The sequence below is a fragment of the Archocentrus centrarchus genome, unplaced genomic scaffold (genome assembly GCF_007364275.1).
Source record: "Archocentrus centrarchus isolate MPI-CPG fArcCen1 unplaced genomic scaffold, fArcCen1 scaffold_24_ctg1_1, whole genome shotgun sequence".
In the NCBI taxonomy this organism is placed as follows: Eukaryota; Metazoa; Chordata; class Actinopteri; order Cichliformes; family Cichlidae; genus Archocentrus; species Archocentrus centrarchus.
The window spans coordinates 851,836-879,782 of record NW_022060255.1 but is presented as its reverse complement, the minus strand read 5'-3'; the positions used below and the strand labels follow the sequence as shown (position 1 = coordinate 879,782).

The window sequence follows — 27,947 nt, the reverse complement described above, 5'->3', positions numbered from 1 at the left end:
AGCAGTCACACTCAAGCCCATCATGGAGGATTGTTTAATGGCTGAGGAGGTGTTAAGATTGGTGCTGTGTGAGGAGGGTCTGATCTCTTAACTTAGGAAGGTTATCTGTGTGTGTGTGTGTGTGTGTGTGTGTGTGTGTGTGTGTGTGTGTGTGTGTGTGTGTGTGTGTGTGTGTGTGTGTGTGTGTGTTCCAATACAGCACACGTACCTTCTTTGTCCTTTAACTTTTTGTATCTACAATGCAGGCAGACACCGACTAGGACAGTGATGAGAACCACAGGAACCAGGACAGCTGAGAGGACTATGGGCCAGACTACAGGAGGTTCTGAAATCAAGAAAACAAACAACCTGAATGCCATCAAACATATTTTAATGAATTCACATCAGCATAACTCTGACCTGACACAACTGACCTTTGACCTTGAGTTGTACTTCAGTTCGGCTCTGATCTTGTCCATATTTGCGGAAGGTGCAGGTGTAGGTTCCACTGTCAGAGCCTGTAGGGTTCCTCAGAGTGAGGCTGAGGTCTCCAGTCTGCAGAGCGTCAGCTCTCATTGATGTTCGGTTGGTGTAACGATCGTTCTGATCTTCAAAATCATCACCGCTCTGCAGACGCACGTGGACTGTTGGAACCTTGAGCTCATCAAGGTCCCACACTGCTGCCGTGGAGTCACTGGAAACATCAGCTGATACCTGGCAGGGCAGCAGGACAGACTCCACCCCCTCATACACCTCCACCTCCACCCCTGAGCCATGCTGGGAAACTGAGGAGAGAAATGTAAAGCAGATGAGTGCTGAGAGACACAGAATGAAGATGCAAACGTTTCTTCTCTGTACCAGGTAAAAGTTTTGATGGAAAGATGGCTGTGGTACACAGGTGAGAACAGGTAAGAGGCCCAAGTCAAAAACTAGGTAACAGAACTGAGCCTCACAGCTTAAGTAGAAAATTAGACACATGTGAAAGCTATTAGTGTGGAGCAAGTAATCAGACAGGAGGAGGACCTGAAACAATGAGTAAATTAGAAATATTCAACAAACTTTATGGATTCAGTCAGGATCTCACAGAATTAGTCACATGACTTTTATGCTGAAAAGAAGCATGCACACATCCTTCCTCTGCTTCTTCTGTTCCCTCAGATCCTCTGTCCAGCACATCCACGATCCCCCTCTGCACATATCCAAACCACCTCAACCTCACCTCTCTGACGTTAACTCAGTCTGAGCATATCCTCATACGCCTCAAGATACTGGACGTCATGGCTGGCACCAGGTCACCCCTATTTATTCATTTTATTTACAACAAGTAGCCTCATTACACAAGGTTTATATGTGGGATGAAAAACCAGACTCTGCTCTGATCTAAGTCATAAAAGATCCAGTACCTTATTTCCCCTCAGGGGACAGCAACCCACTACACAACCCAGTCAGACTGGAGGTGAGAGAGTTGTTACTGACATCTGGCTACAAACCTGGGGTTGTTCTTATTTTCTTCAATTAATGATGAGTAGTAAGATGTCCTAGCTTTACGGAGGGCTTTTTTATAGGGCAACAAAGTCTTTTTCCAGGCTAAATGAGCATCTTCTAATTTAGTGAGACGCCATTCCCTCTCCAGCTTTCGGGTTATCTGCTTTAAGCTGTGTGTTTGTGAATTATACCACGGAGTCAGGCCCAGTATCCAAAGTCGTACGCAGTGAGGATGTAAAACTATTGAGGAGATAATCGACCTCACTGGGAGCAGAGTTTAGGTAGCTACTCTGCACTGTGTTGGCACTGAAGAGCATAACAAGGAAGGAATTAGATCCTTAAACTTAGTTACAGCACTTTCAGAAAGACTTCTACTGTAATAAAACTTATTCCCCACTGCTGTGTAATCCATTAAAGTAAATGTAAATGTTACTAAGAAATGATCAGACAGGAGGGGGCTTTCAGGGAATACTGTTAAGTCTTCAGTTTCTTTGCCATATGTCAGGACAAGATCCAGAGTATGATTAAAGTGGTGGGTGGGCTCCTTTACATTTTGAGAGAAGCCAATTGAATCTAACAATAGATTAAATGCAGTGTTCAGGCTGTCATTCTCAGCATTGAGCTGAGGATGCTATATTCTGTCTTTGTGAATTTTTATTCTTACATTTTTTTTCATCAGTTTTTTGCTGGTCACTTTAGTCATATTTTGGGGGTTCAATAAATTTAGCTATGAAAAGGTAATTGGAGGATGAGTCCAAACCACAAAACTAACCTCACAGACCCAGGTACTATGAGAATTATCTATAAAGCACACATCATTTTTTGGACACCACTCAGACATCTAGTAATTCAAGGAGAACATGCAGCTAAATATGTCACACCCGGTCTGATTGGGGAGAGGCCCAGAGAAAACTACAGAGTCCAACATTGTTTTTGCAAAGTCACAGTATTGATTTTAGTGGCCTCTGATTGATGTGACTGGTGTCATTACTTCTGATATGTAGTATAATCTTTCCAAATCTACATTTAACTTTAGCCAGCAGTGTCACCTGCTCTGGCCTCTGGAATACAGCCGAGTACAGTCAGTGGGATCTCTAGCCTCATGCTCCTGGGAACAGAGTTGCCAATAGCCATTTCTTTTTCAGCAGGTGTGTGTCAAGTGGGGAAAAACTGACTGGAAATCTGAATGGGTTGGTAGTGAATCGGAGGCTTCTGTCCTCAGTCACCTGGCTGACCAGATTTCCCTGGCTGCTCAGGATGATCTGCTTGAGAACAGTTAAGCTAGAGAGACAAAGATTGATTAAAGATCAATCAGTACAGGGTCTAAGACTTTTCCTTTCTTCCATGAAGAAAAATCCTACACCTACCACTGAAGAGGATGACCTGATAATAATAGTTTTAGTGGCTCCTTGATATAATTTTCCATAGCAGCTTGTTCAGGTCTGGACAGATTGAAGAATTACGCAGGAAGCAGTTGTACTGCAATTGCTTTTTTCTTTTTTTTTTTCTTTTTTTTTTAGTCCAAGATGGCGGCATGCACTGGCGCAGCAGCTGTGAGCTCTTGTGGAAGAATTGTTTTGTGTTTTTGGTTGTACTGTTAGACCTGGCTGTCGGGCCAGGGTTCTTGCCCGGCTGAGGAGGAGCCCCCATAGACCACCGCTCCCCAGCCTCTTCATTACCAATGTAAGGTCTCTCAACAACAAGATGGATGAGCTTACACTCATTTTATCATCATGGAAACTTGCTCAGGATAGCTATAATGATAATACTTACTGAGAACTGGCTCCAGTCAGGAGTGCCCAATGAGGCTATTGAGTGACTGGGCTGCATGAGCCACCACAGCCGCAGAGGAAAACACTGCAGTAAGACCAGCGGAGGAGGACAGGGTTCACCGGCTGGTGAAAAAACACTGCTGTTACTGAAAGACACTGCTCTCGTGACCTGGAGTTTAAGGGTGTGAAATGCAGACCTCACTACCTGCCCCAGGAGTTTTCTGCTGTTGTTGTGATGGCTATTTATATTCCACCAGATGCTAACACCACCATAGCACCTGGCCTCATATTAGCAACGATAAGCAACAGAACAAGTATCCCCATGGAGTTTTTATTGTGGCTGGTGACTCTGAAGATATCACTCCCAGAGTCTGAACAACATGTCAAATGTTCAACCAGAGGGAAGACCACCCTGGACTGTGTTTATTCTAACATCTCCAAAGCATACAGAGCCCTCCCCCCGCCACACCTCGGACAGTCAGACTACTTATCACTGTTATTAACTCCTGCTTACTGTCCTGTTATGAGAAAACATCAGTATGCCACCAAAACAATCCAAATCATGCCAGCAGGAACATCGCAAAAGCAGCAGGACTGCTTCCAGTGCACTGACTGGTATACATCCACAGCAATAACAGCATACAGGGAGCGGATTGAGAGACACTTTAATTCAAGGGAGCCAGCACGTTTATGGGAAGGCACCCGGAACATCACCAACCATGGGAGCAGCAGAGATTCACTGACAAGAACCAATGAATTACTAACTGAGGAGTTCAACCATTTCTTTGCCCACTTTGAGAAGGAACAGGAGAACAACATGGACTCTCTTCAGCTGGACCCTACGACTACTCATGAGGTACATGAGGTCAAATGAGTTTTGAGATCTGTAAATGTCAAAAAGGCAGCAGGCCGAGATGGGATCCCTGGCAGGGTGCTCAAAGACTGTGCTCACCAGCTCGCTGAGATCTTCAGTCTCTCGTTGGTGCATGCTGTTGTTCCGGCCTGCTTCAGAACATCAACCATCATCCTGGTGCCCAGGAAAATCAACATCAGTTCCATTAATGACTACAGACCAGTTGCTCTGACGCCCATCATCTCAAAGTGCTTTGAAAGACTGGTTCTGCTGCACATTAAGTCCTCCTCTCTGCTCTCCTAGATCAACATCAGTATGCCTACAAGTCAAATAGATCCACGGAAGATGCCATAAACTCAGTCCTCCACACAACCTTGAACCACCTGGAGCTGACAGGGATGTCAGAATGCTTTTTATAGACTACAGCTCTGTTTTTAACACCATCATCTCAAGCAGGTTGGTTATAAAGCTAGAAAACCTTGGACTGAACAACTAGCTGTGTGTGGACAAAGGGCATTCTCAGTAACCGCCCACAGACTGTAAGACTTGGTCCACATATCTCCCCCAGCCTCACCCTCAGCGCAGAAGCACCACAAGGTTGTGTACTCAGTCCTGTCCTCTACTCCCTGTACACATATGACTGCATGCCTGCTCACCCCCACAGATAACATCATTAGGTTTGCAGACAACACAACAGTGGTGGGACTGATCACCAACAATGATGAGTCAGCCAGCCTTTAGATATGAGGTCAGCAAATTAATAGAGTGCTGTGAAATCAACAAACTAACACTGAATGTCAGGAAAACCAAGGAGCTCATCATAGACCTCAGACAGACACAGACTGGGTACCAGCCACTTTGTATAAGAGGGGAGGAGGAAGAGAGGTTCCCAGTTTTAAATACCTGGGGATAAACATTAGTGGATCAAGTGGACAGCTAACAGTACTGCACTGATTAAGAAAGCCCAGCAGAGACTTCCTCAGAACACTGAGGAAGTTCCACCTGTCTGCAAGACTCCTTGAGGCTTTAACAACTGCTGTCTAACATACTGCATCACAGCATGGTAGGGGAACTGTTCAGCAGCTGATACAGCAGTCCTCCAAAGGGTGGTCAATTCAAAAATCATCAGCCTACCACTCCCACCACTGGACTTTATTTACTGGTGTTCACAGCAGAGCTGGGAGGATTATTAAGGACTGCAGCCATCCTTTCCATCATCTTTTTCAACTACTACCCTCTGGGAGGCGCTACAGAGCCCTTAAATGCCACGCCAGCCCCACGCATGAACTGAACAGGATCCTGTCCACCCACATATAGCACAATCAGTCATAATGCTCTGGAAATCACGCACTTGACTTACCTTCTTTAATCTGATCTTAATCTTATGTGTGTGAGTGTGCATGTCTGATTGGTAACCCTTTTTCTTTTAAGAGACAGTAAATTTAGTTGCATGTGACCATGTAATGACAATAAAGACATTCATCCATTCACTTGTATGGGCAATGTGGGGGTAGTGAATGTGCCTGATGTTTACTGAAAACTGATCCTAGATCATGATACTCTTCAGGACCACGAATAGGTCTGGTGGGCCCAGTACTGGGGCAGGGAAGGAATGACTGACTTTAAACATTATGACATTATGTGCTGTGTGAACCAGGGGAAACCTTACAATAACTGGAGGAGTGAAAACAGAAAAACTGGAGACGTTCATGGTGGTTACAGACTGAGCTGAAGGTTTGGTCCTGACCATCTAACACAGTGACTGCCATGGGGACCTCGAGTGGGTGTCCACCTACAGTACCAGTCACAGCTGTTGCACTGCTTGTATAAGAGAGTTTGTTCAGCATCAAAACTAGGAGAGCTCAGACACACAAATTACAAGAAACACAACTAAAGATGGCTGGCAGTTACATGCAGGGCTTCATCATTTTGGGGGAAGCACCACCCACCAGTATCCTCACACTTATTGTTCCTATACCACAATGATGTGCATGTAGTTAAACATCCATCCATCCATCCATCCATCTATCCATCCATTCTCTTCCCTCTCCCCAGCCACCTCCTCTAGCTCATCCGGAGGGACCCCAAGGCGTTCCCAGGCCAGCCGAGAGATATAATCTCTCCAGTGTGTCCTGGGTCTACCACGGGGCCTCCTCCCAGTGGGACATGCCCGGAACACCTCACCCAAGATGCGGCCAGGAGACATCCTGATCAGATGCCCGAGCCACCTCAACTGGCTACTTTTGATGTGGAGGAGCAGCGGCTCTACTCTGAGCCCCTCCCGGATGGCCGCACTCCTCACCTTATCTCTAAGGGAGAGGCCAGCCACCCGGTGCAACGTCCGCATCACTGCAGAAGCAGCCTCGATCCGTCTGTCGATCTCCCGCTCCCTTCTCCCATCACTTGTGAACAAGACCCCGAGATACTTGAACTCCTCCACTTGGGGCAAGAACTCATCCCTGAGCCGGAGAGGGTACGCCACCTTTTTCCGGCTGAGGACCATGGCCTCAGACTTAGAGGTGCTGATTCTCATGCTAGCTGCTTCACACTCGGCTGCGAACCGCTCCACTGCGAGCTGGAGGCCACCCCCTGATGAAGCCAACAAGACCGCATCATCTGCAAAGAGCAGAGACGAGATTCTGAGGCCACCATGGAAGAAGTCTTCTGCCACCTGGCTATGCCTAGGTGACAAAGGGCAGCCCTGACGGAGTCCAACACCCACAGGAAACGAATCCGACTTATTACCGGCTATACGGACCGAGCTCTCACTGCGGTTGTACAGAGACTGAATGGCCCGCAACAACGGGCCAGACGCCCCATACTGCTGCAGGACCTTCCAAAGGACACCCCGAGGGACACGGCTGAATGCCTTCTCCAAGTCCACAAAGCACATGTAGACTGGTTGGGCAATCTCCCACGCACACTCGAATATCCTTGAGAGGATAAAGAGCTGGTCCAGGACGAAAACCGCATTGTTCCTCCTGAATCCGAGGTTCAACTAACTGGCAGACCCTCCTTTCCAGCACCCTGGCATAGACCTTTCCGGGTAGGCTGAGGAGTGTGATCCCCCGAAAGTTGGAGCATACCCTCCGGTCTCCCTTCTTAAAGATGGGGACCACCACCCCGGTGTGCCAATCCAATGGCACTGCCCCAGATCTCCACGCGATGTTGCAGAGGTGTGTCAACCAAGACAGCCCCACAACATCCAGAGCCTTCAGGAACTCAGGGCGAATCATTTTGTATCTACTCTGGTTATCTTTGTTTCATATGAAAATATGTTTGATGATCTGAAACATGTAAGTGTGACAAATATGCAATAAAATAAGGAATCAACAAGAGGACAGATTCTGGTTCTTGTTTAGAGGAGTCAAAAACTACCTGTCATGGTCTTGGGCTGGTGGCCCAGTGTTTTATGTTCCTGTTGTATAGTTCTGTTTTATTACAGTATCTGTGTTTGTGTTTCCCTGTGTTCTTGTGTGCCAAGGTATCAAGCCTGTGTGTACAGTGTCAGGTTACTTCCTGTTTTACTTTGGTAGGTCTTTGGTTTGTACGCTCTAAGTTTAGTTTTGCTTCCTGTGTTTCCTTCCCAGCTGTTTCCCCATTACCTAGTGTGCACATATTGTCTGTATTTCCATTAGTTCTTTGTCGTGTCATTGGTTCTACCCCACTGTCTTTCCTGCATGATAGTCTAGTCAAGTCTGTTTCACGTCTCCCGCCATCAGGTGTTTTTCCGGGGAACGTTCATGTTTGTTTTTGAAAGCCCTGTGTCAATAAAGTGTGTGTGTAAATTACACCTTTCTGGAGTTCTGCATTTGGGGTCCTCCTTCCTGCCTGCACAGCGGCAAACCCTGATAGCTACCTGTTTGTATCTCTCTGTATCTGGTTTGATGGTGCTATAAACTCTAAAATAATTCAGTCATTCTCAGCAGACAAACTGCAGCTGCTTCCTGACTGGATTGGTCAGCCTGAGATAAATAAAGGAATATTGTTATAAGGAATAATTTAAATAAATTTTGATAATGACACAATCATAATATCATAATGAAAGAGGAGCATAATTGTCCTCAGTTTTCTCTGGAATATTTCAGCAGGTGGAGAAAAATATGAGGAAAACGGCAAAGAAAGAAAAAGGTTGGTGTTTGTGTGACGGAGCTGATCATCAATCACTGCACTGTCATAAAACTCAGAGTAGAAGTGCAGCTAAATTTAAGCCTCCATCTCAACTGAGCCGTGGCATCTGTGGAGGATGGCAGCAGGGGAGCAGCAGCGAGGCTACAGGTGGAGCTGTCTCTGCAGCCTCCTGATTATAAACTGAAACTCATAAACTCTGAGATATTTCTGCTATGAGGGTTCAAATGTGGAGTCAGAAACAGATGATGATTGATGGATGCTGATCCAGCCTTCATGCAGGGATGACTCGGGAGAACAGAGAGCAGACAGCAGTGCAGGTTTACAGAGTCCTGCTATGTGTGCATTCAGAGAGCATCAGAGCGGCTTTCTTACCGAGTAAGAGGAGCAGCAGCAGCTTCATCCTGCAGGAAAAAGCCACGTTAAATCTGATCCGCAGCCTGCAGGCGCGAGGCACTCAGAGACTGACACACAAACACCAGCTTACTTTCACTTTCACTTTCCAGGAATTGTGTGTGTGTGTGTTGGGGGGGGGGGGGGGGGGGGGGGTACATGGGTATGTAGTGCGTATGTTGTGTCATAGTCATCTTTGTTCATTTGAGAGGAAAGTGAACATTTACTAGGATATATCAACACGATAGTTAAGTACAGATACCGTTAGTTTCTCATAAAGTGGGACAAATGAAGGATTATCTTATCTTAGATCCATCTGCTCCTGATTAACAGTGAGGTGACCTCAGATTGTCACACGACTATCTAACTTGATATTCCAGCATCAAGTAAAACTATCAGAAACGTCACACACAGATCTGAAACAAAGTACGACTTACATCATGGTTTCTGCAGACCTGTTTCCTGATTGGCTCTTATTTTTCAGCATTTTGCTGCCTGTGTGCATCTGTGTGCACCATGGATCCTGTGCAGAGAGCGTAGTCAGCCCCTGGGTAGATGAAATTCCCCCTGAGTTCCACGTGGTGATCTGGGGTAATGTTTCTTGATTGACAGACAAGGGTGGTGGGTCCTATCTTTAGAAAGGGGGTCAGAGGCTGTGCTCCACTCTACAGGATTTATCAGCATGTTCTCCTTGAATCGCTGGCTGTCTGAGTGGTGTCCAAATAACAACGTGGGCTTCATAGATAATTGGCAAAGTTTCTGGGGAAAACCTGGTCTTGTTAGGAGAGTCGGCATCCATCCCACTTTGGATGGAGCAGCTCTCATTTCTAGAAATCTGGCCAAATTTATTAACCCTCCTAAAACCTGACTACCCAGGGTTGAGACCAGGAAGCAGAGCTGCAGTCTTACACGCCTCTCTGCAGCTTCTCTCCTCCTGCCATCCTCCCAAAACCCCATCCCCACAGAGTCGGTGCCTGCTCCCAGACCACCAAAAACCAAAGCTAAAATCAGCAAAAAACTATTTAAAAATTAAAAAACAATAAATAATACAGCTTCATCAACTGCACCAAAGAATAAAACAATAAAATGTGGATTATTAAACATTAGGTCTGTCTCTTTCACACTGTCAGGATGCTTGAAGCACCCTCACCTGTGATCATGAGCTTTGGGGAGTGACTGAAAGAGCGAGATCACAGCTAGAAGCACCAGAAAGGAGCTTCCTCTGCAGGGAGGCTAGCCTCTTCCTCAGAGACAGGCTGAGGAGTGCAGTCATTCGAGAAGGGCTCAGAGCCGCTGCTCCTCCACGTCACAGGGATTACATCTCTGTGCTGGTAATGCCTCAGTGTTCCCCTGGAGGAGGTGGAGGAGGTGGGTGAGGAGAGGGAGGTCTGGGTTTCTCTGCTCAGGCTGCTGCCCCCACAACCTGGCCCTGGATAAGTGAAAGAGTTCACCTACAGCTGAATTTTCAATTATTTCTTTCATTTTTGTGTGTTTTTGTATTAAAATTAGAGGTTAAAGATGTATTTGATTTAATTTTCCTTAAGTGTTGATTGTTGGATCAGTTGTAGGTATTAGATGAACACAGACAGACGCTCCAGGATGACTGACCCTTAATAAATTATTTGATGAGATTCAGAGCTATTCAAAAACATCCAGGGATTCATTTTCTTTATCTTTATCTTTATTAGGTTATTTTAAAACATCCACAATGGAAAGAAAGAAAGAAGAGGCTAGCACAGGTGAAGTCAGTGGCTGTAACAGGTGTTAAGAACATCAGGGTAGAGAGAGAGAAATGCAGCAGCACAGTCACAGACATCCCAGAGTCAGTAACCATGGTAACTGCTGCTCGTGGTTCCTAACAGCAGACCTCAGGTCATCGAGCCACGAAAAATCAGGAATGCTCCTCAGTGCTGAAAACTAGTACAACTATCCAGTATATGTGAGTATTACTGCTGTTACTGCAGTAATATGTGAGTATTACTGCTGTAACTGCAGTTTTATTGCTCCACCACACAGGAAATATGTGTCACTCATGTAGAGAAACACGCAGCCTTCATGTTTATCATCTAATTCACCACATTTACACATACCTGCACCATAAAGACGCTGACAGAGGTTCATGAGCTGCATGTTTCTTGGTGATTGTGTATTAATGAGAGTGTGAAATGAGCCACATGGAGACAAACACAGAGCAGAGACAAAAACAACCATGTAAGACAATTATTAAAATACTGAATACAAAATATCTTTTTAACATTCAGCCACTGAAACTAATGTTTCTGTTCAGGAATGGAAGTCAGTTATAATCTTATTAAAATGATAAGTTTTAATATTTTTCCTACCTTTTTGTAAAACAGTAACAATTCATGGATAACAGCAATACTTTTTTAGCATTAAAATTATAATCTAGATTAAAGCGTGCATGCTGGTGGGTTAAACATTACAGAAATATAAAAATGATGCTCATAATCATCGATGCTGTTAATTTAGGGCAGCTGTGGTATAAACCTTACAGTGGATGGTGGTCTAATAAATATGATAAGCATATTTACTCCAGCTGATTAAAATAAAATCAGAACCAACACCTTTGGTCTGATTCTGTGAAGGACTTCAGCCTTTAGGGAGCTCAAAGTGTTTGATATTAAATTTGATGTTTTAGGTTAATTGTACTATAAAATGTGTGAATAACTGGAGAGGTGCTGTTACTGAGAGAAAATCCAAGAGATTTCAGGGCTGGGCTAAACCTCAGTGTCTGAGATCCTGCTTTCATTCATTCACTCTGCAGTTCAGAGATGAATCTGACAGATTATTGATCATCAGTGAACAGATGCTGACTGAGAAACTCAAAGATCAGAGTGAGGACTGCAGAGGTTACAACATTCAGATCACTCAGAGGATCCATCAGCTCAGAAATCAGGCTCAGAGGTGACATACTCCTCATCATGCAAGGGCGTCTCCATGGAAACAGCATATTTGTTGCCTGTGGGCAGAGTTGAAAAATCAGGGTCGAATGTTGAAGTGAACAAAATGTTTGTACCTGAGTTTGTACCTGAGTTTGTACCTGAGCTCCTGCTGCAGCAGATGGACAGCAGCAGGACGGTGCAGATGCAGTACAGACAGAAGACCAACAGGTGGCATAAGACTCTGATCAGAGGCACTGAGGCAGGAGGAGGAGGGGAGGAAGAGTTTGTTGGAGGAGGAAGAGTGGATAGAGAAGGACTGGTCTCAGAAAGTGGAAGGACAGATGTTTTGAGAGAAGTTATAGGAGGACCTGCAGGAGAGATGATGAAACAGGTTCACGAGTCAGCTCAGCAGATCAGCTCATAGCTGTGTCCAAATTCAGGGGCCGCGACCTTTGAAGGCCACATTTGTAGGCTGATAACATCACAGTGAGGCGATGAAGGCTGTCCAAATTCGAAGGCTCCTCCAAATGTGGTCGACGCATTTGGAGGAGCCTTTTTTTCTTTAATTTGAAGGGTGGGTCCGGTGTATCCTTCGTGACCTACCATATCCCATGATTCACTGCGCATCAAAATTCAAACACAAAAATGGTTTTTAAACTAAAAAGTTTGAAATATGACTGTTTCTGTGACACAAAATAAACTTTTAAGATGTTTTCAGGCGAGAATGTAAATGTGTAAACCTCAAATATCAGCTTGTTATATCAAGATATCGCTCAATTACAAAAAGTGCTTTGCTGTTTTCGGAGCTGCACGTTGCCGCTGCTCTAACAGCAGCTCGCCTCGCTAGCTGTCAGCTGACCGGGCTATCAAGGCTCGCTTTAGCCGGAGAGAACGCCCGACTGCCGGCACATCCTTTTCAAACCCCCCACTCACTCAGTTGGAAATTAATCATTCACTCAGCTGTATGTTGAAATAAGTCATGCTTGTTTTATCAGCTTAGTTTAAATTAAAGAATTAAAATTAAACAAGAAAAAGGAGCAAAAGTTCGTTCTCCGTTTAACCAGCTGCTTTTCCACAGCTGGGCTTTGCACTGTCACGGTTGCTAGGTGACATGAGCTATGCTGAGGTGAGGGCAGGTGATGCTGATATGAAGGCTAGACCGTCCAATTTCATAGCCGCTCATTTCCTAAATGCACAAAGGAGCGTTACCGCAGATCCTTCCTCCCAGCAGCTGTAAGACTGTATAATCATCACTGCTCCCAACAAAAACCACAATAGCCTACACAATGTAGGATAATATATAATATACTGTAAATAGTCCGGCCTGTTAAGGTTCAACACACAGGCACATCATGTACATTGTATATAGTGTTATTATTAGTAGTATAAAGGTTAATATTGTTTGTTGATTTTATATATATTCTTTTCTTAATAGTGTGAATTATTATATCTTTATTTATATTTATAATAACTGCGGCTGCTGTTACACCCAAATTTCCCCTCTGTGGGACAATAAAGGCTGTTTCTTCTTCTTCTTCTTCTTCTTCTTCCTGCCTTTCCGGTCTTCGTGGGCCGCGAAATACCCGGTCTACCTAGGGCAGGTCCTTTCAAGGATGCAGTCCCTGAATTTGGACACAGCTGATGTCTTTAAACAGGAAGTGATGTCATGCTTCTGACCTCTGACCCTCAGAAAGCTCCGAGGAGATGCTCCAAATGTGCTGGTAGCACACCAGTAGAGACCTTCGTCAGACTGCTGGCTTCTTCTGATGACGTGCTCTGATTGAGATCCAGCTCCAAGAAGACGTCCATTCATGAAAATATACGATGGAACTGGTTCACCATTCTTCTTCTTGCATTGCAGAGTGACATCACTTCCTGGTCTTACAGGAAGTGCGGGGATCTCCAGGATTACACCTTTTTCTAGTAGCAGACAAACAGAGTGATGTTTGGGACAGAGCAGACTCACACAGAGACACAGCTGGGAACATCTCTGTACCTGAAACGCTGATGGAGACATCATCGCTCTTCTGTCCAGAGGAGCTTTCACACCAGAAGGTTCCGCTGTAGGAGGAGGTACGATCCAGAACACACAAACCTTTGATCATCTTTGCTGCTCCACAGTCCTCAGTGAGTCCTCCTCTGGTCCTCTTCACTGTCCATCCATCAACTGTCTGTCCATCATCATCATCAACACAGCTCAGAGACACTGAAGAAGATCCACTGAAGAACTGCTGAAGGTTTGGACTGACAGACAGAGAGACTGGAGGACAGACAGAGGAAAGAAATGCATAGTCAGCCACACCAACAGACATCAGACAGGAATGACCACCAAACAGGAGACAACCAGGTTCAAGATGTTGTTCATCAGACCTTCTCACAGGTGTTTATCCAGACAAACGTCTCAGGGTTCTTTCCCCCTTTGAGCCACTTTAAAACTCTCCCTCACACATCAGCAGAAACAGCTTTATCATTGTACATGACTAAGACCATTTAAAATGATCTTGGTGGACAAAACTTCATGTTCGGTTATTTAATGATTGTGTTCATGTTGAGCACACAAATGGTTTGACTCACTGAGCACTAATGGAACTAAAGGAAAGTGTGCAAAAAAATAATCTCTGTTCTGACGGGTAGTAGTAACATGATGATAAAAACATGATTACACAAACTTCCTGCTCCAAACTGTAACTATCAAACTAGATTCTATACAGCAGCTGGAATTACTCAGCATCAAGGTTTTTACTGAACAAAAGCAGAGAACTCATTAAAAATAACTGTCAAATATATGTGTGTGTCATCTGCTTAAAGGTGAAACATGAATCTTTACTTTCAAAGATAATTTTCATGCACAGTCAGATTTTAAAGCAATCATGTCTTTAACAAAGAGTGTGAGAAGCTGAGTTTGGGTTCATGCTAAATGTAAGTAAAATGACTTCTTTTATTCTTTGCATACTTGGAGTTTTTTGCAGTTATTGTGCAGCTTCATACCACAATCAACAGTAAGCAGGTTATTCTCTCAGTTTGTGACGCTGGAATTGCAGCAGTGATATTATCTGCTCACAGAGTGACATTCATGCTAAAAACTAATCAGGTTCTGCTTGAAGCAGCTGTAGCTGCAGCACGCTCCCCCACCTCTGGACCTGAAACTTCCAGACTGAATGTTTGATAGTTTTATTATTTTAACGCATTAAAATCAAACTTACAAAAGTCAAATTACAGATTTGATGAGGCTTCCATCAACTCACCTGCAGAAACAGTCAGTGCAGACAGCAGCAGCTCACACACACCTGCAACAGGAGGACAGAGGTCACTGAAGGTCAGAGGTCAATGACTGAGTGTATCAGTTCCTGTTTCATCAGTGAAATACAGTAAATAGTGAAGCTGTCAGAGGAAGTGACTGAGGCAGAAAGAGGCTGTGACTCTGTGTCACTGAGAGCTGAAGAAGAACCTAAAGAAGAACCCAGAGAGTTCCTGCAGTCCAGCAGCACCACTGGACCAAAGGACCAATCACAGCTATGAGGATGTTCATCTGTGGGGGGGGGCGCCCATCAGGCTGTGCTCAGAGCACAGGAACATGTACACAGAGGAAAAACAAACTGCAGCCATTTCTGAACGTGTTCCACATGTTAATGATTGAGCTGCACTGGGATTCCTTCACACCTGCACCTGAAGGAGGGGCCACACGGAGATGATGTCACTGGGTCTGACTCAGTGTCTGTGTCCTGGTTCTGCCATGATGAAATCCATACACACAGACTAACACCATCAGCTGGGACACATCCTCCCCCTGAACTCTGACCCACAGCAGATCGCTCACAGAGACTCCATCTGATATTTGGGCCAAGCGGTCAGATGACTCGGACGTCCCCATGGTTACCACATTTGAATGGTACAAACACTGCTGTATCTTAGCAACACTGTGCTGTATTCCTGCTGTTGTGTGTCTCTGACTGTTTGCTGGCAGGAGCAGAAACTCCCTGCAGGCTGCTCAGACTCAGTAAATCCTGCTACAGTAACCAGTCTGAGTGCTGGATTAGCTGAAGGTCAGAGGTCAGCAGGTGAAGCTCTGACTGTGAGTGACTGTGAGAGTGAATGAATGAAGGTGTGACTCACCGAGGAGCAGCAGAGAGACAGATGCAGCCTTCATGCTGTCTGGATGATGACTGACGGTCTGAGACGCCTTCAGCTTCACTTTCATCACTTCCCTTTAATCCCGCCCTCTGCTCTCTGTATGAACGCTGCTGTTCTGACTCCAGATCAGCTGTTAGACTCTTGTTACAGTTCAGTTATTGAGCTCATTATTGTGTTTCGCTCTTTTCTGATACTTTTTCAATTAATTTTTTGTGGGTCTTTATGGAGATATCTTTGTTATAAATATTATATTTTGTTGATATAACAGTGTAAATTTATTCTTCCCTCAAAATAACTCAATATACAGCCATTAATGTCTAAACCAGCAGCAACAAAAGTGAGTACACCCCTAAGAGACTACACCCGTAAATGTCCAAATTGAGCACTGCTTGTCATTTCCCCTCCAAAATATCATGTGACTCGTTAGTGTTACTAGGTCTCAGGTGTGCATAGGGAGCAGATGTGTTCAGTTCTGTAGTACAGCTCTCACACTCTCTCATACTGGTCACTGAAAGTTCCAACATGGCAAAGAACTCTGTGAGGGTCTTAAAGACGAATTGTTGCTCTACATGAAGACTGTTATATAAGCTGCACACAGACTACTGTTCATTGTGTCAAAGTGTCATTTTGTCAGTGTTGTCCCATGAAAACATATACTTAAATATCTGCAGACATGTGAGGGGTGTACTCACCTTTGTGATACACTGTAAAACATTGTATTGTTGCACTAATAAAAATCCATCCATTATCCTTTTCGGGATTGCGGGAGGGCTGGAGCCTATGCCAGCTGTCATAGGGTGAGAGGCAGGGTAGACCCTGTAATGAACAGATATGCCCATATATGACAATTTATAGGGTGCAATATACTGATTTGAATTTTAATGTGAATGTGTACTGCACTGCATGTACGCACAATGTACACGCTGCAGCAGGGTTATTATAGTTAACGAAAACTAACGAAATAACGAAAATATTGTCGTTAACTGAAATAAATAAAAACTAAATTTAAAAAGAAAAAACGATAACTAACTAAAACTGATTTGTGAGTTTACAAAACTAAGTAAAAATAACCGAAATTATAGATATTGTCATTTTTTTAAAGTCTTGTGGATTGATGTGAAATCATTTTTTCCGCTCTCCGAGTTTAAGCTCAGAACGCCATCGAGCACCTGTGTGCGTGCGCACACACCGCGCTGCTCCTCAAAATAATGGCAGCAGTCTGCAGAGAAAGCGGCAGAGTCCCATATGGAGGTTTTTTTTACTATGACAGCAGAAATAGAATCGAGTGTCTTGTTGTGGATGATGAAAAATGTGCGAAACAATTCTCAGTCAGGAAAAAACACCAACATCAAAGTCCAGCTGAGAAGCGCACACAAGGCAGCTACGGAAACCGCTCTGATCTGACGAGGTAACCTGGCGTGCACCTCCAGAGAAACGTGACTATTCGTCGGTTCCACGCAGCCGCAACGTTGTGATTAACCTGTTCAGTCCTTGTGCATTTCTGGCTACTTTATCAGTCAGAATAACAATCAGGACTAATAATCAAAGCATCAATATAAGGACTCACAAATGTCAGCAAATTCCTGGAGGGAGCTGCTGAAACTATCAGAATGGATGTGAGGGAATGAAGAAAGTGAAAAAACAGGGACAAATATGTCTGCAGCCAAAAAACTGAGCACAAAGAGCGAGGACACCAGCACACAACCAAGAGGTAATTAACACACACAATCCAGCTACACATGCATAAATGCAGACATGAGGTCAGCCACTTCAGTAGGGTACAGAGGCCACAAAGACCCTGATAGTCTAATTAGGAGCATCTAACCAAACTAGCTCCAAAACAGAAGCAATTTCAGGTGGTTGAGAACATCAGGATGCAGCTGGATTTGACCTTTGACTCCTTCAGCGAGTTTGTTTTTGTCAAACACCAAATGTAGCTGTTGTTAATCTGCTGCACTGATGCTGAAGTTTATTGTGGAGTTTATTGTAGAATTTATTGAGTTGGAGTTCATGTTTTTCTTTGTTCGTGTGTGTCCTTAATGTTACACACATTTAGCACAAAGTGCTGCTGTCTGTGAACCGTTGGTTGTTGAATATATTGTTTTAGAGGGTACCTGATTAAGAATGAAAATACTAAAACTAATACTGAAACTAACGAAACTAAACTAAAACTAAGCATAAAACCAAAAATAAAAACTAATAAAAACGAGAAAAAACACTCTGAAAACTAATTAAAACTAACTGAGTTAGAGAAAAAAAAGTAAAAACTAACTAAAACTAAACTATAATGTAAAATCCAAAACTATTATAACCCTGTGTGGCAGTGGAGCGATTTGTCATCTGAATAGCTGGTCTGTGCCAAAAAGTGATTTCCGGTATTTGCCCAAAAAAATTATTGCTGGTTAAATGACTTGCAGACCTATAATCTGTCAAGCATATCTCAACCATCATCTGTTATGAATGATATCAATTGATTTTGAGTCATAAAGAACATTTCTGTCACATGGTAGAAGCTGCAGTCAGTTTTCACATTGTAGCGATTCTGTTAAAGTTAGATGTTCTGTGCAGAAGTTCTGTGATTTCTGTGGTTGCAAACCACAGCAATCATTTAATTGTTAATAAAAGGGCAACTTTTGCCATCTTCTTAAGCTCCTTAACTGATGCTACTCTGGATCTTGTGCTGTCTGTGGCCTGCCTCTGTGACACTGAAATCTGTGAAGTTAACTTTTCTGAGGCTGTAATATTTCAGATTTCGCTTTCATGTCAGTCACCCAAACCTGAGTGCATACTGATCTCGCATGGTTACTTTGGTTACTGCTGATCACTTTATTCGTTGTTATCAAAATAGCAACCAGACAGTACTTTGTGATTGGCCCAGCCATCTGAACAATGACGACTTACTTTCTCTGTTCAATTCCACCTGCTCAGAAATCCTTGACTCCATTGACCAAAACTTAAAGCTGAGCCTTGGCTGAACAGAGTCACAGAGACCTCAGACAGATGTGTAGAAAGGCTGAACGAAAATGGAGAAAGGATAAACTTCAGGTTCCTTTGATGCTCTCAGAGAATCTTTGCTGAACTATCAGAGGCTGTAAGAGCAGCAAAAACAAAGTATCTCTGAGATTGTGTCTAATAACTGTCACAGACCCCACATTTTATTCACCGTTATTAACTCTGTTCTTAATCCTCCCGGTGCTCCTCCTCTTGTAGCGTCTAAAGCTGTGTGTGAAAATTTTTTGTTGATTGCTAATAGAAAGGAAAAAGGAAACAGACACACACAGTAGGGTAGTTAGGTTTAAAATATTAAATATTAATATTAGGTCTCATATTATCCCTCCTGTCACTGAGCCATCTGCTCACATACTAACCTCTGTTACCTTTGACCTCTTTGAGCCTGCGTTTTTCTCACTGCTGAATGAAGGAGTCAGCCAATTAAAACCCATGAAATGTCCTCTGGATATTATTCCATCTCGCCTACTGAAGGATGTTTTTCCCACAGTGGGAAAGAGTGTGCTGTCTATTATCAATAGCAGTCTTAATTCTGGGTGTGTCCCTGCTGATTTTAAACAGGCTGTGGTAGAACCTGTTCTTAAAAAACAAAACCTTGACCCAACCATTTTATCCAACTTCAGACCGATTTCTAAACTGCCATTTCTTTCAAAAGTCTTGGAGAAAGTTGTCCTCCTTCAGCTTCAGACCTTCTTAGACCATAAAGGTATTACTGAAGTATTTCAGTCTGGGTTTAAAGCACATCACAGTACTGAAACTGCACTTTTAAAAGTTTTAAATGACCTTCTAACTATTAGTGACTTGGGGGACTCTGCCATTTTAGTACTTTAAGACCTCAGTGCTGCCTTTGATACCGTAGATCATGGTATACTTTTATCTCGACTGGAGCACTTTGTTGCACTTGAATGGTTTAAATCCTATTTAACGAACAGAAGTTTTACAGTTACGCTGGGAGATACTTCTTCCTCTGAAAGCCTGCTCTCATGTGGGGTGCCCCAGGGGTCCATTCTTGGCCCAGCCCTCTTTTCAATTTATATGCTCCCCTTGGGCTCAGTTTTTAAAAACATTGCATCCTCTTCCACTGTTATGCAGATGACTCGCAGATCTATCTGCCACTGAAACAAAACTCAGTGAGTCCTTTGAAGGCTTTACTGGATTGTCTGGAGGAAGTTAAAACATGGATGACTCTAAAATTTCTTAATTTGAATGAGCAGAAAACTGAGGTCATTGTGTTTGGTACCCCTGACCTCTATGACCTTGGCCCCTTAAAGATATATAATAAACCCTTTGCAAGGAACTTGGGGGTGATCCTTGACACTAATCTTAGTTTTGACAAACACATTAATACTGTCATCAAATCTAGCTTCTTTCACCTTCGTCTACTTGCAAAGGTGAAGCTATTTCTCTGCTTCACGGACTTTGAGAGAGCGGTCCATGCTTTCATTTCATCCTGACTTGACTACTGTAATCGTCTCTATTCAGGTGTCAGTCTGACGCTGCTTTGTCGACTACAACTGATCCAAAACACAGCAGCACGGTTACTAACCGGCACTCGTAAACGAGATCATATACCCCCCATATTGGCATCCCTACACTGGCTGCCAGTCAGTTTTAGAATTGATTTTAAGGTTTTGCTATTTGTTTTTAAGGCGTTGCATGGGTTAGCACCTTCCTACCTCTCTGATCTTATAACCCTGCATACTCCCACTAGATCACTGAGGTCTGCTGAGCAAATGCTCCTAACTGTCCCGAGGTCAAGACTAAAACATAGAGGTGATCGGGCCTTTGCAGCTGTTGCTCCAAAACTGTGGAACAAATTACCTTTTCATATCAGGACCTCTCTTACAGTTCACATCTTTAAAACCTGTTTGAAAACCCATTTTTATTCTTTGGCTTTTAAATCACGATGAGTCCTGATACATTAGCCTTTGTGTGATCTTAACGTTCTGTTTACTCCCCTTGTCCTACTGGTCAAAAATGACCCGCCCCACCAAAGCCCCAAAATAAAGCAGCTCAATTGAATTTTAAATCCAAAATCTATTTTGCATGATGAAACAACCTGTTATTTATCAATTCAACTTAATTCAATCCATTTTGTATCATGTATTTTTTGTCACACAATACAAAAACACACTCACCAGTGAACATTATTACACTTTTTTCTTTTTTACCACAAACCAACTGTCATAACAGTTTTATTTTACACAGTAAAGGTTTATTATTACTATTATATAAATGTGAAGTCATTACTTTGGAATTAATTATATTGATGGCTCTGATGGCTGCCAGTGTGTCCGTCACACGCCTTGCTGGTCTTGACACACGGCTTTCAAATCTCAGCATTCTTGAGAAAGTGAAAGATTTTCAGCGGCATTGTGGCACAAAAAATTGCCCTTTCACTTTCTGCATCCCAGTGACTATATGCAGCCTCGCCACGGGACCTACATACACCTGCTAATATCAAAAAGTCCGGTGTAGCCAAGAAGGTCAATCTCATCCATATTTTTTCAGTTTTCTCCATATTTCTGGAAACCCTTTAAATTTGTATTTTCTAGGATGATTTTTTTCGATGGCTGGTGTGAACAGGAGAAAGGTGGATGAAATGTCCTGGACATGGGCAGCTGAATACCTTGTTGACCCTGGAGTCATCCTTATGATGTTTGATGCTGCTGTTCTTCCCTGGTTGCTGTCTGAATTTGATGAGGACCATGCAGTTTTACCATTCTTTGACAAAAATGTCTCTCTGTCAGGGATTTCCTTCTCTTCTTCATCTGAAGATGAATCATCCTCTAGATTGCATTCCTCCCCATCTTCCTCTTCATATACATCTTCATCCTCTTGTTCCTCCTGAGCTCCTGGAAATATCTCATCCAGGACCTGTTGGATAGTCTACTCATGGCGTCAGCAAGGAACCAACTAGGGGTACTTTGATTCAGGGTACCTTTATATCCTCTATGAATTTGATTTTATAATGTCTGAGACTGTTTTTTGTTTTGTTTGGGAGCTTCTGTGATGTGAGGGGTTTGCTGCAGATCAAGACTGCAGGTGCAGGTCAAATGCAAGTTCCAGTGTCTTTGATATATATGTGTGTACGTGCGTGCGCGCGCGTGTGCGTGTGTGTGTGTGTGTGTGTGTGTGCGCGAGTGTGTGTTAGAGAGAGTTTGTGTGTGGCCTTTGAACTTTTTTCTGGTGTTTAAATGCTTTTATATTTCATGGGTCAAAAATGACCCATAAGACAATCTTTGTACTCTAGTGGCGTTCAGTCCGTTATGGAAACAAACAAAAACAAAGTATCACTTTTTCTAATCATGGGGTCCTTTTAGGAAAAGTCATAAAATTTCAAGTTGGAAAAAGATAGTTTAAGGTATTTTTTCTACAGCTATGGTAGTGGGTCACTTTTGACCCGCAAGACAACACAAGCGTTAGTGATGTTGTTTTCTTTTACTTAAGTTTTATTATTTTATGCCTCCTGTCTTAACTGTGTCCTTTATCTAAGTTATTTTGTTTATTTTAAATGTTCAGCACTTTGGTCATCTGCTGTTGTTTTTAAATGTGCTTTAGAAATAAACTTGACTTGGCTGCAATATATTCTTTATTAATGAGAGTAAGAACAAGTCATTTCTTCATTTTATAAATAAGCCCTTCATAAATCCTGTGCACCAGTATATTTATTGATATAAGCAAAGAAAAATATTTTTAAAAAAACAACAACACCGGAAACCTGAAAACTCCGCTGTCACCGTGTTTTGTGTACATACAGCGCTCGTACTGCGTCCCTTCATACGCTGTGGCATTGCTCGGACCTCTCTTTGGCACCGAGGAGGACAGCACACTCAACCCCGGATCTCGATTCATCCTTTAACGACTTTTAGCGATTTTTGAGCCAGCCCACAGCGAGTTTGTTACACAAAAGTTGGCTGATTGCCCGATTACACACAAATATCTGGGCCAGCATAGATGAAAACAGGTCAGGAACATGTAGAATAAAAACATCATCGTTTTCTGAGGTTTACTGCATATGGTTTCCGTTCTTTGTAGCAATGCTTTCACTTCTTGGTGAATTTATTAAATTTAAAATTTCCCATTGTGGGACTATTAAAGGTATTCATTCATTCATTATCTCTTTGGCTGCTTTCCACACCTGCTGCGCTGCACACACAGCTTGTTCCTGTCTAATATCGTCAGTAGAGTCATTTTGTGAATCGATGATGGACTATTTTAGAGAATTTAATGAGGCCTTTGAACTGATCTGCCAGACCTGAGGCCACATCACTGCAGACCACAGAATGGTGCAGTGGTCAGATGGCGGTCAGACGGCAGTGCTCAAATTACACAGACTGACCGACATTTTCTAACTATTTGAAAGGAGTACGCTGGGTGTTACTCCCTACTCTCTGTTGTCCCTTTGTACGCTCTGGAAAATGTCGATATGGAATGGGATCTAATAAACATGTTGCTGGTTTGGAGGAAGTAACTATGGAAGTTAACTTTCTCTAAATTCATGACTTAACTGCATTGAAACTTTAAAAGTTTCACATCCTCTTTCTGCTCATCAGGAGAATAAAACCACTGCTGGAGATGGCTGAACTTTCCCCTCAGACTCCTCTCAGCATGTTTGCTTATAAATTTATAGTACAGATAGGGATATGAAAAGGAGAAGTCATGTCTTCAGGAATGACTGAGCTGTTTTCATAGGATTTTAAACAGAAGTGAGCATCTGGGTGCTGAGATCAGTTCTGCTCTGTGTCGTCTTCCCTGGTTTGGTTTGAGGCTGTTTCCCTGCTGTTGTTTCAGTATGTTTGGGTGATGCAGCTGCAGCTTCCTGATGATGCTCCTCCTTCAGCCCCGAGCAGCTCGGCTCTGTCACACTTTTCATTTCACAAATTTGTGATGTTTGAATCTTTTATTGTTGCTGGAAGCAGTTAAAGCAGAACGATGTCACAGAAACTCTCAGGTGTGAACATAAAGGGGTCCGATTCATGTTTCTACACTTCCATCTATTAACTCACTACTTCAGAAATGAATTTGACAGCTTATTGATCGATCAGTGAACAGATCAGCTTCTGACTGAGAAACTCAAAGATCAGAGTGATGCCTGTTGAGTTTACAGGTTTGGACACATTTAAATCACTCAGAGGATCCACCAGCTCAAAAGATGTACTCAGTGGTGATGTCAGCAACGATGTCATCATACTCCTCATTATGCAAGGGCATCTCTGTGGAAACAGCATATTTGCTACCTGTGGGCAGAGTTGAGGAATCAGCGTCGAATGTTGAAGCGAACAAACTGTTTCCTCCTGAGTTTGTACCTGAGTTTGTACCTGAGTTTGTACCTGAGCTCCTGCTGCAGCACATGGACAGCAGCAGGATGGTGCAGACGCAGTACAGACAGAAGACCAACAGGTGGCAGAAGACTCTGATCAGAGGCACTGAGGGAGGAGGAGGAGGGGAGGAAGAGTTTGTTGGAGGAGGAAGAGTGGACAGAGAAGGAATGGTCCCAGAAACTGGATGGACAGACGCTTTGAGAGAAGTTATGGGAGGACCTGCAGGAGAGATGATGAAACAGGTTCATGAGTCAGCTCAGCAGGTCAGCTGATATCTTTAAACAGGAAGTGATGTCAGTGTCCTGACCTCTGACCCTCAGAAAGCTCTGAGGAGATTCTCCAAAGGTATCAGTAGCACACCAGTAGAGACCTTCGTCAGACTGCTGGCTTCTTCTGATGACGTGCTCTGATCGAGATCCAGCTCCAAGAAGACGTCCATTCATGAAAATATACGATGGAACTGGTTCACCATTCTTCTTCTTGCATTGCAGAGTGACATCACTTCCTGGTCTTACAGGAAGAGCGGGGATCTCCAGGATCACACCTTTTTCTAAAAGCAGACAAACAAAGTGATGTTTGAGACAGAGCAGACTCACACAGAGACACAGACACAGCTGGGAACATCTCACTTTCTGTACTGGACACACTGATGGGGACTTCGTCGCTCTTCTGTCCAGAGGAGCTTTCACACCAGAAGGTTCCGCTGTAGGAGGAGTTACGATCCAGAACGCACAAACTGTCATTCATCGTAAAGTCTGCAGCTGCTCCACAGGCCTCAGTAAGACCTCCTCTGGTCCTCCTCACCGTCCATCCATCAACTGTCTGTCCATCACCATTATCATCAACACAGCTCAGAAACACTGCAGAAGGTCCACTGAAGAACTGCTGAAAGTTTGGACTGACATGCAGAGACACTGGAGGACAGACAGAGGAAGATATAAAGGCAACACATGTAGCCATCCACACTAACAAGATAGTTTTATTATTTTAAAGAATAAAGATAAAACCTACAGAATATTCTGATCTGATAAGGATTCACTTCCATCAACTCACCTGCAGCAACAGTCAGTGCAGAGAACCACAGCACACACACACCTGCAACAGGAGGACAGGTGAGAAGATACAAAATGGCAGTAAAAGCTTTGTTAAGGTTCAGAAAAATGCTGTTTCTAGTTGTATGTGTTCCAGAATTAAACAATAATAACTTAGATTTATATATCACCTTTCAATAAACCCAAGGACGCTGGACAAAAACAAGGAAACTAGGAATTGAAGGCCTTTTTGAACAGGTGATGTTTCAACACTTTCTTCAGTGTCCAGTGATGGGGTATTGCAAAGCTGAGAAGTGAGACAGTCCCAGTGGTTCTGTCCCCAAAGGTATGGAGGTTGGTGGACAGAGAAACGACCCATGACTGAGGACCGAAGGGCCTGAGGCTGTTTGTATGGGTGCAAGAGGTCACACAAATACTGAGGGGCTAAAGCACTGAGGGAGTTATAAGTGAGGAGAAGGATCTTGTACACAATGTGAGACTTTACTGGGAGCCATTAAAGGAAATATATCATGCAAAATCCACTTTTTTAGCCCTTAAATACATTTTGATGTGTACTTTCAGGGTGTAACAGTGCAGGAAATTTAAATGCATTCTGTCCCGGTGCTGCGTAGATATCTTTATAATCTTTTTTGGGTCATAATGTTCAGTTTTCTCTGTTCACAGTAACAGTTTCTCGTGTGTTAAATCACAGTATTTGCTGTGGAACTGCAAAAAAACACATGGACGTCCGGCTAACAAATCCACCACTTTTTTTTTTTTTTATCTCACAGGGATTTTGTAGTCCAGTTCAGTTATGCTGAAGTTGCACATAGGTAAGTCAAAGTGTTCGGTTGTTGGGTGTTAAAATTCATCACAGCTCTCCCCTGGAGCTCCTCCGGTGAACAGGGGGACACTCTCTGTGAAATGTACCTGCATCAGTGGGGAAAATCCTCTGTGTTTGTGGGAAGCACTTCAAGGACGAGTGTTTCAGCAACCTCCGCCAGTATAAAGAGGGATTTGCGGAAAAGCTTCATCTGATTGAGGGCTCAGTTTCTCCTGTGAAATCAAAGCTTGCATCGGTGTGTGCTGAACCCAGCCGACTCCCCAGGATGATGAGCACAACAAGCTGAGGGCTCACACTGATTCAGCGTTATGGTGAGTTGTATTTTTCATGCTCTTTATACATTAAAAATCAACTAAATCAAACTCGCACAGATCAGATTTTCGCTCTAGTCAGACGTCTTCTGCAGGTCCAGATTTTTCCTGACGTTAATTCCAATAAAATCATCACCTAAATCAGTCAGATTTTCACCTACCTCGGATGAAAAATCTGCTCCCATTTTAATACATTTCCAATTAAAAGCCCTCCTCAGCTCCGCCCACTTCCATGCATCAGCTCATTCATGCACAACTGCACACACTAACAAGGCCTGGAGACGCTTTAGTGTTTATATCAGTACATTTCACAGGACACAATCATGGCAGCAGGAAGAAGATACAAACTCACACTTACGAGCAAAAATATGAGATTATACAATTTGCAGAAGCAAATCCAGAGATGAAGAAATTGCAGCGAAATTCAATATTAGAGCCCAATCTGTCGGATGAAATGCTATGGAACATTAGAATCTGACTGAGGGGATTTCTACTGTGATTGTGTCTCTTATTTTGAAGGCGTGTTTAAATGTTACCATGGTGATCAGAGAGGATGTTTTTCATGCTGTGGCGATGTTGGAAGGATGCTGCTGATAGGGCTGTATATGAGTACACAGCAGACTGATGTTTATTATTCTTCTTAGAAAATATCACACTTTTTATTATGGTCATATTTATCCACCACACGTTAAAGACCGGCCTGTGGAAGTATTTTCTAACACTACATCTATCCGTTCTGCCTGGTTCTGCTGGAGGTTTCTTCCTGTTAAAAAGGGAGTTTTTCCTTCCCACTGTCACCAAGTGCTGCTCATAGGGGGTCCTTTTGACTGTTGTCTCTGTATTATTGTAGGGTTTTTACCTACAACATAAAGTCCCTTGAGTCGACTGTTTGCTGTAATTTGGTGCTATCTAAATAAAATTGAATAGAACTGAAATAAATGAAGACATTAATAAGTGTTTGACTCACCGAGGAGCAGAGAGACGGGTGCAGTCTTCATGTCTGGATGCCGGCTGAATGTCTGAAGTCTGAGCAGCAGAGTGACGTCTTCAGCTTCATCACTTCCCTGTTCACATATTCAGCATGACCCCGGCTGCTGGCTCACTCTCACTCTCAGTACTTATTTAAGTGAGCTTGAGGTCAGACCTAAGTTGTTGATGTAGAAAGGAAAAATGTTGCACATATAACAAACACTGCTGCTGATGTTAGACTACTGCTAACATCAGCAGATATTATCTTTGTTGGCCATAATCCTGCATCACAGTCACTAACAAGTAGTTTCCTCCTGGCAGAGAAATATTTGTCAAAGTGAGACATTATTTCACTCTGCGGTCAGAGACTGGTGGTCTCACTGAGACCATCATGAAACATACTGACAGCATTTTAAACTAGGGATGCACCGATTAAATATTCAGTGTCGGTATTGGTCCGATTCTGGCCTAAATTACTGGATCGGATATCGGAAAGGAATAAAAAATGCAATCTGATCCATTAAATAGTGTTCTGCCCACGATAGCTGCATTACAGTTCTTCTTCTTCTTGTGGGCTTGTGATTGACGAAACCAGCTTAGAGCTGCATTACCACCACCTACTGGACTGGAGTGGATCAAGAGTTAGAAAAAGCCCTCCTCAGATTCTATAAAGTTCTCCGTCGCTGTGACGGATTCCCTTTGACGCTGAGTGGATCATCGCTGACATGTTTTTTTTCCGCCTCCACCGCTCTCTTCAGCTTCCGGACATACTGCTAGCGAATGCCGCTATTAGCACTGGTGACCGTCCGGAACCA

The 27,947-nt window shown here is 43.4% G+C and overlaps 1 protein-coding gene across 1 annotated transcript; it reads right to left on the bottom strand.

The window, feature by feature from the left end:
• Positions 1-23,630: 23,630 nt before the first annotated feature.
• On the bottom strand, positions 23,631-27,266 carry LOC115775857 (uncharacterized). Its single transcript, XM_030723377.1, has 6 exons — positions 27,131-27,266; positions 25,031-25,072; positions 24,616-24,891; positions 24,285-24,527; positions 23,987-24,196; positions 23,631-23,893 (listed from the first exon to the last, which is right to left on the bottom strand). Exons 1-6 carry the CDS (start codon positions 27,159-27,161, stop codon positions 23,802-23,804), a joined length of 894 nt encoding a protein of 297 aa, XP_030579237.1. The 5' UTR covers positions 27,162-27,266; the 3' UTR covers positions 23,631-23,801.
• Between the last annotated feature and the right edge of the window lie 681 nt (positions 27,267-27,947).